Here is an 11,838-nt window from a genome sequence, read left to right as displayed (position 1 = left end):
ACTTTGTCAGTGTTCTTTGTAGTTGAATCATGTGTGTCAGCCTCTGTAACACAGAGAACGTCCTCATATTCATCACTCTCACATGCTGTCACGTTGTGTACATTCGTCCTTCTCTTCTGCTCTGAATGTGCCGTGCATTTAACTGCAAAGTGGTTTTCTCTGCCACACTTTTTACATTTCTTCCTGTATGCTGGACATTTTTCTTTCTTTTTTTCATGTGTTCTGCCACAAAACTTACAGTCCACTGCGTCGCTGATCCTTTTCTGGCGCGCAGCTCCACGCACAGCATGCACCTCCTCCACTGCAGCTCCCGAAATGGTTTTGCAGCTCCGCGGCTCTGCAGTGCTGTATGCATGCATCCAGTGTCATGTTTTTCTCACGCAGCAGTCTCTCCCTCAAACCCGGGTTGTTAAGTCCACATACAATCCTGTCGCGAATCAGTGAGTCCCTTATTACTCCAAAATTGCACGTTTTTGTCAGCAGCTTTAACTCCGTCACATAGCTGTCGATCGTCTCACTGGCGCCTTGGTTTCTCGTGAAGAACCGATAACGCTCCACAGTTTCATTAACTACAGGATTGCAATGATTATCAAACTTCTCAATAATGTCCTTAACTGTCCACCGATCTCTCGCCGTGTCGCCCATTAGCGTGTCTAGCAGCTCCCTGCCGCTCTCACCAACGAGATAACTGAACAGGCTTACTTTTTTCTGTTCACCGTCTGAGTCCATGGTGAGCTCCAAATAGAGCATAAACTCGTCCCTCCAGGTCTTCCATCTCCGTGATAGGTTACTGGAGTCCAATACCAACGTCGGCGGCGCTTTAAGGCCCTCCATGCCTCGCGGCGGTGCTAACTCGATTAGCCGCTGGTTGCTCACCGCTCCGACAGGCGTCTCCCGGGAGTCCACTCCGGCCGTGCAGCTTACTCCGCTACCTGCTCCGCTGTCCGCTCCGCTGCCACCATGTTATATTCTGGTCTCATTCACGACAGACTCCAGAATATCTATTTCCTACCCAACGGGGTAGTAAGTTTTATTAACAAGTCATGCGACTCAGATTGGTCCTGTGCCATGTACAACAGCAACATACAGCCTAACAATCCTTACTTGTGTGTCACTCTAAAAACGTCCGTGCAGCAACACAATCCATTGTGGAAAAAACCATCTTGAAAACAATAATTCACATTATTACAGAGGCCAGCTTCATTACAGACTGAATGTTTCATAGCACCAAACAAAGAAAGAAAAGAAAAACTGCAGATTTCTCAAGGCAAGCAAAACATGCCAATACTCAGAAACTGTTTTGTCCAAAAGGGAAACTATTGAGCTGAAACATGTAGTTTTACAGACTTTCCTGGAGATTATACATGTTCTAGTTTTATGGTCGCGATAACTAGGAAGAAAAAAGAAAAAAAGCGGATTTTGGCCTGCATTTGAAAGCTCGCATGCATTGTGTGACTGACCCTGAAACCCATTACCGATCATAAATGATTAGAGATTTGTCTTTGAACGTTAAACTCTATTAATTTAATTGCACGGTGATCTACTGAACTCAGTGGGAGTGTGGCGCCATCTACTGGACTTTTGTTTTAATGGCGAACAATAAAAAGAATCAGCATAATTGAGTACTTGACTGTTTTTCAGCTTGCCATTTATTTTATTTTTATTTTATTTTTTACAAGAAAACAGCACAGGTGTTAAACTAAACATCAACACAAGTGACAATGTGGCTTAGAAGCAGGGTATGCAGTGTCAACTGTTTAATGTAGCATATATGAACTGTATGTGAACTACATTAATTGTCTGCCATTAAACACAGCTGTGCACATTTCTGTGTTACACTCTTCAACCGAAATTAATTTTATTAAAATAATCAAAAAAATATTGATTATTTGCTTGCTTCCTACTTCCCTGCTGGTCTTATGTTGTGGACTGTCTCATCTTTGCAGGGCCTGAAGCTTGTTTTTTTTCCTGCTCTATAGATCAGTGTGAGTTGCTCTCTGAGTATTCTGGCTAAACTCACCTCTGGGTAATCTGGTGATCTGTCCACTGTCTGAGTTTGCTCATGCTCCTCAGTACTGTCATGTGCTGTAACTTTTTATAGCTACATATTACACCCTACGACTGGGTATGAAAAAGCTTCTTTTTCCTATTATTGCCAAATAACTGTTAGAACAGCTTTCCATTCTGAGTGTACTCTGTAGTTTCTTTAAACTGATATAGTTGTTATTGATTTGCAGCCGACCACTTCCTTCCTTACCCTATTTTTTTTCCTATTGACTTATTGTTTTGGTTTAAACTGTAACATACTTACCCTGTATTTCAGCGTACTTAGCATTGCGCAAAAAGAAACTCGATGTACGAAGGTGTGCAAGTGTATGAGATTGTTCAAATAAGTTCTTGAAATTCTTTAACACTTCTTTTGGCTTATAATAAAATATCTCCAGGATTAAATGGTCTGGCCCACTTATGTCCCACACCATGTAAAATGAGTTAGACATCCCTGACCTACAGCAATGACAATATAGTAAACTGAAACAAAACCAGAGCACATTAACACATACAGAGAGTGCTCCAGCATATCCTTTGTAGACACACATTACTCTAGGTCACACTGGGTCGTGTTCCACATGTTGTGAAAATGCTAACAGGACCTCATCCGCCTTCTTGAGCTTGTAGGTCCAAGGCTTTCGAAGATGTTGCCTGTATTTACTACATTCTCTTGAAACGTGAACACAGTACAGCGGTTGCTGACGTTAGCCATGCGTACGAGGGAACTGTTATGTAGCACGCAAAACTGTATCACGTAGATGCCGGTTTATTACTTCCTCCATAACTACAGGCTGCTGCTCGGAGGAGACGTAGATCTCCGCGGATAATTCTTTCACTGGTGCTTCCAGCTAACGACACCTTAAAGCAGGTAAGAGGGAGCCCTCTTCAGTTCGGTGGAAGTGTCTTTATGTGCTTTTTAAAGTGTAGCTCATCTTAACTCTCGAGTTGTTGCTTTTCCACATTTTTCTCCCGCACCACACGGAAAGGCCTCGCAGCTGAATAAAAATTCTTCCCTTTCAAAATATATAATATTAAAATATAATACTACTTAAAAGTGTCGCGTCATATCAGGCACAGTTGTTTAATGTTAGGTCTGTGAAAGATAGGTCTAGTCCGTGCCCTTCATCTGTCATCTCTGAAGTTTCTATGTCCTGTTAATCGTGACTCTCGGACCTCTTTCGTAGGAACGACTTTTAAAGCCTAATTTTGGAAAATATTTTTGTGTGAGGCACAGCCTGATACTTCCTGACATGTTTTTTTTTTCTGTCAAACAAAGTTGTTTTTTTGTTTTTTTTACATGAACTTTATTTATAACAATAACAATGACAATCTCAAAGAGACAAGCGACATATTGAATCATTCAGAACAGAATCACACCTCCTTTTTCTTTTCTACCAATCAGAGGAATACACATCACTGCCACAGTGCAGTTGGTATACCACAATGAAATCGTCAATAACTGAAAGCAACCATACATACATACACATACATATATATATACATACATATACACATATGTATGTATGTATATGTGTATATATATATATATATATATATATATATATATATATATATATATATGTATATATATACATACAGTATGTGTGTATATATATATATATATGCATGCACATACACATGCATACACACACATCTATACACACACATCTACATAATAATAATAATATAAAAAGATGAATAACCAATACAAAAATAAATAAATAACAATAAAAAAGAATGAAAAACAAGGAACAGAAATAAAGGAGACAAGAGGGATCATAAAATCTCTAAAAGTGAGGTTCCATAAACAAGACACATAACTTAAATAAGGGGCTAAGAAAAATCAAACTCTTCTAAAAGTCTATGCAATTTGATTGCTTGGGGCTTATTTATGAGCTTAAGAGATTTACGGAACAGGGAGAGTTCGTTTTTAAGAGCAGGCCATGAAGGGGGGGATTTAGCATATCGGCATTTATGAATGTAATACTTTGTTATACTTCCTGACATGTTTCTCTATGCGTTTTATTGGTTTCTATCAGCACTGAATTAGCTTGCATGCTGTACTGCTACACGGCCAACAAACGTTTGAACTCAGTCGACCTCGTTCTTGTTTCAGGCGAGATGTCTTCTTATGAGGAGAGTGAGTCCAAATTCTGGTGAAAGGCAAAAGAGAATCCATTTGTCCCAGTCGGTGAGTACATATTATGACAAGGACAAATAAAATATGTGCTCACAAACACAAAAGTTTAAGTTTTGCGGTTTATTGAGTGAGTTTTCAGAGGATTTGGGGGATATGTTGCTGTCTTATTTTTGTTTTAATGACTTTTGCTTTTTGCAGGGATTTGTTGCTATTGTTGGCTACAGGCTGATGAAAATGAAAAGTCGTGGAGATACAAAAATGTCGGTGCACCTGATTCACATGCGTGTAGCTGCCCAAGGCTTTGTGGTGGGAGCAATGACTGTTGGTGAGTCATCTTTCAGTTCTTACTGCCAAACTGCAACCACTTCTTTATTTTTGATTTGTGGTTTGAACCTGAAATCATAATACTATAAACACGGGTCATTTCCCATGCTTCTTTTGTTTTGTTGTTGTTTTCAGGTGTCCTGTTCTCCATGTACAGAGATTACTTTGCAAAGCCTATTGAACAAGAACAGAAAGTAACCCAACCCAAGTGAACATGGCCTCTTGGACTCATATTTTATGTCCCTTTGTATTGCCTCGTATTAAGGTGTGCACAAGATTTGTTTCACAGATGTCCTGATGAGAAAACAATCTATATAGCCATTATTTTGAAACTGTGTGGAGACAAAGGCTTTAATTCTGTAGCTTTTATGCAGTTTCATTGTAATGGTGAAGTTCTTTTATTTATTTTTTCACTTCAATTTAGCACTGGCTTCCGTGGAACATCTATACACTGTGTAGCAGCCTTGTGTTTAAATAGTTGCCTTGTGAAGTTATTCTCTAAGCTAAGTTGTACACAAGTACAGGATGTCATTTGAGAGTTGTTGTTTTTTTTAAGTGTTAAAGAAAAAAGGTTTTTGTGTATGGATTTTGGTACCTTGATGTGTTTTGACTGTTAAATGTTGTCTTTGTGCCATTATACTGTTGTTGATCACCCATCTTCTGGGTTGTGTAGTACACCTACAGCAGCTAAAACATTTACAGTTAACAGGAAAGGCTCAAAACACTGTAAACTAATGAACTCAGCAGCATGAAAGGACAGACTCTACAGTGATCACAAAGTTCTCCCCAAGTTTGAACCACAATATAACATTGCAGCTTTTTGTTGTTGGGGTCTTTTTTTAAGCTTCTCGCTGATGACACACATTCTAACAGGTAATCTTCTAACCCTTTCCAATTCTACCAAATAAAGCTTCTTTTCTTTGCTCAGTCATATGCTGTTTCTATTCACGTTCTTATCAGGGAATGGCTGCCAACATTTTAAGCTGGAAAAATGCTTTGTCGTTGTGAATTTGGAACCAGTGTGTAAACAGGCATTTCAATAATAATTAATAACCAATAATCATAATTGTTGTTATCTTAAACAATGCCCATCAATATCATTTCTAATGTGTTTAATCTGATTGCTGATTTGCAAATTACATATGAAGAGTTATGATCAGAATGTGTTCAATATACATATACATGTCTAGAATATCAGTGCATTTGCATATTGAATTGTTACAGTTGACCAACACGTCAAAAACTTTACATTTAAATCTGCTTCCATAATTTCCATAATGTGCTCATCAAACCATCTTGATCCAAAGAAAACAAAAATCACAGTTTTGTTTTCATCTGATTGGCTTAATATCTGAGTCTGAATCTGAACAGGACATCTCTGACAGGTTGCATCGTTCCAAATCCGTATCGACTGAGGTCAATTTCAGGAATCTTCTCATCAGGATTCATCAGCTCAAACTCAAAATAGACCAACATGAGGAAAACAAACTGTTTCAGCTCATTGGTGGCAAAGAAACGGCCAGGGCACATGGAGACCCCAGATCCCCAGGGCATGGTGTAATATTTTACCTTCTTTCCTGCTTTGTAAAAATCAGTTTTCCTGGTCCCGTCTTGATTCAGGAAGCGGTCATATTTGAATGAGTGCGGCTCGGGATGGATCTCTGGATCATGTTGGACAGAACTGAAAGGAAAGATTGCAATTCTGTCACCCTTGCGAAGTAAATATTCTCGCCCATCAGCCATCTTGAAGGTCATGTCCTCTATCACTGCCCTGGTGAGGAGGGGTGCAGCAGTGAGTCGGAGGGTCTCTTCGACAGCACTGTCCAGGATCGGTGTTTTCAACAGCATTTCACGGGTCAGGTTGACCATAGGACCACCAGGCCGGACCTCCTGTCCAGATTCTTTCAGAACTTTATCCACCTCTTCCTTCACTGCTTTCATGGCTTCTGGGTGTTTCATGAGGAAGAGGAGCAGCCAGAATGAAGAAGGCCCTGTGTTGCCCTGAGAGGCCCAAAGAAGCACAAACATGTATCTGTTTATCATTGACATATCCATTCCTGTCTCCTCCTTAACCTGCTGCATGTCCCACACCCAGCCACTGATATTGTCCCTGGTTTTCATTTTCAGGATTGACAGAACATCCCAGAAGTATGCCTTCAACCTCTCTGCAGCCAACTTTTCCATCGGTGGGAGGACCCCATACGCCAGTCTGGGGAAGAGCTGGTCATATTTACGAAACTCCTGAAACAAAGCTTCTGATTCAGCTCTGTCTTTCTCTTTGGCTTTCTCCTCACTTTGTTCTGACTTGGGTGGCACATTGCCAAACAAGGCCAAATATCCAGCTCTGAAAACAACATTGTAGCTGTACCTGAACAGTCCATCTTCTTTCCAGGTCCTGTCCTCTGCAGCTGATCCAATGTTGTGCAACATCATGTTCTGTAAATTACTCATAAAAGATTGGGTCAGTACTTGCAGACCTTCCCCCTTCAGATGCTTGTTGCTGGAATTGTGGAGAACAATGTGCTCCCCTTCAACAGCTTTATATCCAAACACTCTGTACACCAGATGCACTGCAAACTTTTGAAAGTCCAGTTTGTCCCGACTCTCCTTAACAAACCCCCCAAATGAAAAAGGGTCCTGGACAAACGTAATATAAAACCCTCCCAGCTGTACTGTAAATATTTCACCGTGCTTCTTCTCCATTCTCTCTAGGAACTTCAAGGTGTTCCTGCGAAACTCTAAGACATGACCCAACCAAGGAATGAGCCCTTTATCGAGGGGGGGTTCTCCTGGTCGCCGCTGTCTGAACACTCCGAGAAGGTACAGCCCTCCGACCAGACAAGCAAGAAAGCCAAGAAGTATCGGCAGCAGCAGCTCCATGACTGATTCAGTTAACCAGCACAGATTCATGTGAAGGAAAGTTTCAGGTCTGCTTTTAATGAGCAGACCTTTGCTCCTCCCCTCTGACAAGCCCAACGGGTTCGTCAGCTTTCCTGGAACTGATTATTATAAATAGTCCTGGAAAAAAGCAAAGGTCTCCTGAATACAAGCAACAATTCACATTATGTTCAATCAACAATGTACTTTCGCGGAAGAATAATTTTCATCTTAATTTCTTATAATTACCGATATGCAATCCGATAATATTCAAACATCCTTAAAATCAAGATCAACAACCTGTAAATGGTCTTTGAAGTGTCAAATTTCTCTGGAACTGAGTTGTTCAAACAGTTAACATCTGGCATGCAGCATTCCATTCTCATCCGTTTATTCCCCGACGAAAGATCGGACGTATCGAGGCCAGCTTCATTACAGACTCAATGTTTCATAGCACCAAACAAAGAAAGAAAAGAAAAACTGCAGATTTCTCAAGGCAAGCAAAACATGCCAATACTCAGAAACTGTTTTGTCCAAAAGGGAAACTATTGAGCTGAAACATGTAGGAAGGACGCGTTTACTTTCCTGGAGATTATACATGTTCTAGTTTTATGGTCGCGATAACTCGAAAGAAAAAAGAAAAAAAGCGGACTTCGGCCTGCATTTGAAAGCTCGCATGCATTGTGTGACTGACCCTGAAACCCATTACCGATCATAAATGATTAGAGATTTGTCTTTGAACGTTAAACTCTATTAATTTAATTGCACGGTGATCTACTGAACTCAGTGGGAATGTGGCGCCATCTACTGGACTTTTGTTTTAATGGCGAACAATAAAAAGAATCATCATAATTGAGTACTTGACTGTTTTTCAGCTTGCCATTTATTTTATTTTTATTATATTTTTTAAAAGAAAACAGCACAGGTGTTAAACTAAACATCAACACAAGTGACAATGTGGCTTAGAAGCAGGGTATGCTGCTATATCAACTGTTTAATGTAGCCTATATGAACTGTATGTGAACTACATTAACTGTCTGCCATTAAACACAACTGTGCACATTTCTGTGTTACACTGTTTAACCGAAATTTTTTTTTAACATAATCAAAAGAATAGAATATTATAGGGATACTTAGCCTAAGATGTGCAAGTGTGTTTGTACTTTGATAGTTTGTATATCACAAAGATATAAAAGTGATATAAGTGAATGATATCAGTTTCCCAGAGGTGCAGATAGTTACAGGTTAAATCTCAGCCACCGTCCCCAAATAGCTGAGGATTGCCTTAACAACACAAAACCTTTAGGTCTGGCAACCATCTGTTTTTTAAGGTCAATATAGAATCCTGATAGCTCAGCAGGGCAGTTTCTCAGTACCAGATGAAAATCGGTTGAATGTATGTAAATTCCAATTCTTACATATGATGAATTTTGGATGGAAATTTTAAATTCATTCATTAATTCTGGGGATGGCCATTGATAAAGCCCTTTTCAGAAGAAATTCCCAATGTGCAAAACTCTCAAAATTTGAAAAGAAAAGAAAAGAAAAGAATTAATACTAAGCTTCCCTTGCAGTTTTCCAATTCATTATTAGGAAATATCGATTTTCAGATGAGACGTCCTGATGAATGCATATTTGGTGCTCTGATATGTGTGTAAAAAAGCATTCATGTGATATTGGTTGCAAAGGAGGAAAAGTTGATATACTGGCCACAGGACATTAAATATTGGGCTGCCAAGCAGAAAGAAAAGAAATAGACCACAGAGATTCATGGATGTAGTGATAAAGGACATGCAGAGGGTTGGTGTGACAGAAGAGGGTAAGATGAAGGCAGATGATCCACGGTGGCCAACCCCAAAGGGATCACTAAAAGAAAAAGAAGAAGAAGAGAAATCTAAAATTAGTTGGAGGTTTGTACCTTTGGGATTTCAAATCCATAAATAGGTCTTCCTCTGCACTATGCCATAAACTTAGTTTTGCCTAGCTTGCTTCCTACTTCCCTGCTGGTCTTATGTTCTGGATCTTTGCAGGGCCTGAAGCTTGGGTTTTATCTGCTCTATGGATCAGATATGTAGCCTCCATGCTACTCACCAGGCTACCCATTTCTAACCACTGGGAGGATCTCTTGATGTCACCCACTTCAGCTTTTGAGTCTCACAGAGGTGGAGATATTCATTAGTTACAGGATCTGATAAGAAACCCTTAAGTTAAATTTTGCACAGGGTCCCCTTGTGGTTGAGACAACACAACACGAGAAATTTAGTTCTGGCATTTGTCTCATTTATTAGAGATAATATAAACGATTATGTCAACCACTTCCACTACGTCCCAGTGATATATCCCAGAGACTTGGTTTTCCACTATATTTTTTATTCCTTCCCATCATCATCTGTCATCCCTCTGATGAACTCCTTATTTCATCCTCCGTTGTGGATCCCACCCTTGCTAGTCCTTACCCTGTCTCTTTTTTTATTGCAACAATGTATAGTCTTAGGGTGCTGGACTTTGCATTATGTCTTCACATCTGTTTTATCTATGTCCTCCTGTGGCTGGTAGGCCATATATGTAAGGCTGACTAAGCTCACTGAGCTGACTTCACATCATCCGTTTTACCTTCAGGAGATGTTTGTATCTAGCTGACGTCCTCAGTATCTCCATCGTGATTTTCACTGACTTGTGGTCTAGGTACTTGTAGCCATCTACTGTAGGAAGGCTTTCTGACAATTACCAGAGTTACTATATCTTTAGGACATCCTGATATCCTTGCAGTAGATCCTGGTGAGGTCGATTTGTGATTTGATGTCTTGTTTCCCCCTTGTGTAAAGCTTGGTGTCTGCTTCTAAATCTGTATCTGTATTGAGTCTTTGCAATGAGCTGGATCACGGGGTTTAGGTCTGTGCTAAACAGCATCAGTGACTTGTCCTGGTTACTGATAAGAGTTATAGTATAATAGTATATTAGTCAGTTGTTCTTAAAATAAATCTTTTTTGAAATCATTAGAATCATGAGAATCTTATGGGTTGTATAGCACAAAGCACTTCGGACTAAAGCTCTAAAAGGAAATGGGAATAAATATGAACCATGTTTATTTAATTGTGCTGTCATAAGGTTGTCTGGAAGGCCGATTGCTGCTCTCCCACTTTTGTATCTTTACTTTAATCTCCTGTGTACACTCTGTTCTGGCATATAATCAGTGGTAACTGGACCATAATTGCATGAAGGAAATACCACAGGCTCATTAAGACTTGAAAGATTCTTTTGATGTTCATTCTCAAGAAAGCTGAACACAGCGCAGAAGCTTTGGGAGAGGCACGGCCAACTACTATTGTTAAGAAACAAACAATTTATTCCTCTGCTTCGGATAACTGGCTTGTTTGGGGTGTCATTTACAAAAAGTAAAGTGCAGTGAAATCTTTTACATCAGGAATATAGGCAACTATTTTTTTTTGATACAACAACAAACCAATCATAGTATATAAATTGAGTTGACGATATTAAATTCATCATAATAAGTAATTTTCTAATCAAATACTGTGATTTATTCTGGCACAGTGAAGCCTCCACAGTTCTCGTTCTCAGTGTATTGTTATTAGATGGAGAGGTTGAGTTCTTTTTCTTTCCTTTTTTTTTTTTGTTCCAGGAGCATCATGGAACAGCATGTGCAGCACATTGCAGGCGTTGCACGTGACTTGAGGCCACAGTTACGTCATCCCCGAGATTAACACGAGAAGCAAAAGGATTCCCTTACATCTACTTCCGCGCTCGGTTAAATAGAGATTAGTTCACACCATACAGTTCTCTCGCTTCGTTAAAAATGCAACCCGATAACCCACATTTAAAAAAACAACAGGCAGAGAGCTATTTTGCATCATGTGTCCCCATTTTTACTTTTTATTCAAATGCGTTTTACCGAACTCACGTTGCATTTAGGACACCTCGGAAACAAAACGTTTCCTTACAGCAATTCAGTGAATTAGTGTCAGGCGTGGCTCTTTTGTAGCCCCACCTCCGCCAATCTACAACCCCACATGACCAGGAGAACAAATTGAGTGGGAGGGGTCATCATGATGCACAGATGTCTATCATTGGCTATTGAATTTACTACTCTATGTAATGTTTATACATCTCTCGCTCTCTTTAAACTTTTAGTTCTTGTTAGCCGAGCCACCAGAGTGCACCAGCTGTCCTTGTCTTTATATAGTCATGGAGCCTCTTATTCAGAATTCATTTAAGCATTTTCTTTGTAATCTCATCAAGATTTTCGATTACTTTTACATTACTAACCCCCCCCCCCCCAAAAAAAAACCAAACAATTATTTTTATTTAAATTATAATAATAATACTAATTAAATAATAAATAATTTATTTAAAAACAATTAAAAAATGATAAAGGGTGGCATGGTGGTTCACAGCAGGTTCACTGCTGTGTGGCGCTTACATGTTCTTCT

General features: G+C 39.6%; 1 protein-coding gene across 1 annotated transcript; it reads right to left on the bottom strand.

Annotated features, from left to right (window-relative positions):
* Positions 1-5,587: 5,587 nt before the first annotated feature.
* On the bottom strand, positions 5,588-7,434 carry LOC148097723 (5-beta-cholestane-3-alpha,7-alpha-diol 12-alpha-hydroxylase-like). Its single transcript, XM_087832209.1, has one exon. The coding sequence runs from the start codon at positions 7,421-7,423 to the stop codon at positions 5,858-5,860; it is 1,566 nt and encodes a 521-aa protein (XP_087688335.1). The 5' UTR covers positions 7,424-7,434; the 3' UTR covers positions 5,588-5,857.
* Positions 7,435-11,838: the final 4,404 nt, after the last annotated feature.

Source organism: Neolamprologus brichardi, chromosome 18, assembly GCF_056152115.1.
Source record: "Neolamprologus brichardi isolate AB-2024 chromosome 18, ASM5615211v1, whole genome shotgun sequence".
In the NCBI taxonomy this organism is placed as follows: domain Eukaryota; kingdom Metazoa; phylum Chordata; class Actinopteri; order Cichliformes; family Cichlidae; genus Neolamprologus; species Neolamprologus brichardi.
The sequence above is the reverse complement of the archived record's forward strand: the minus strand, read 5'-3'. Positions and strand labels throughout refer to the sequence as shown.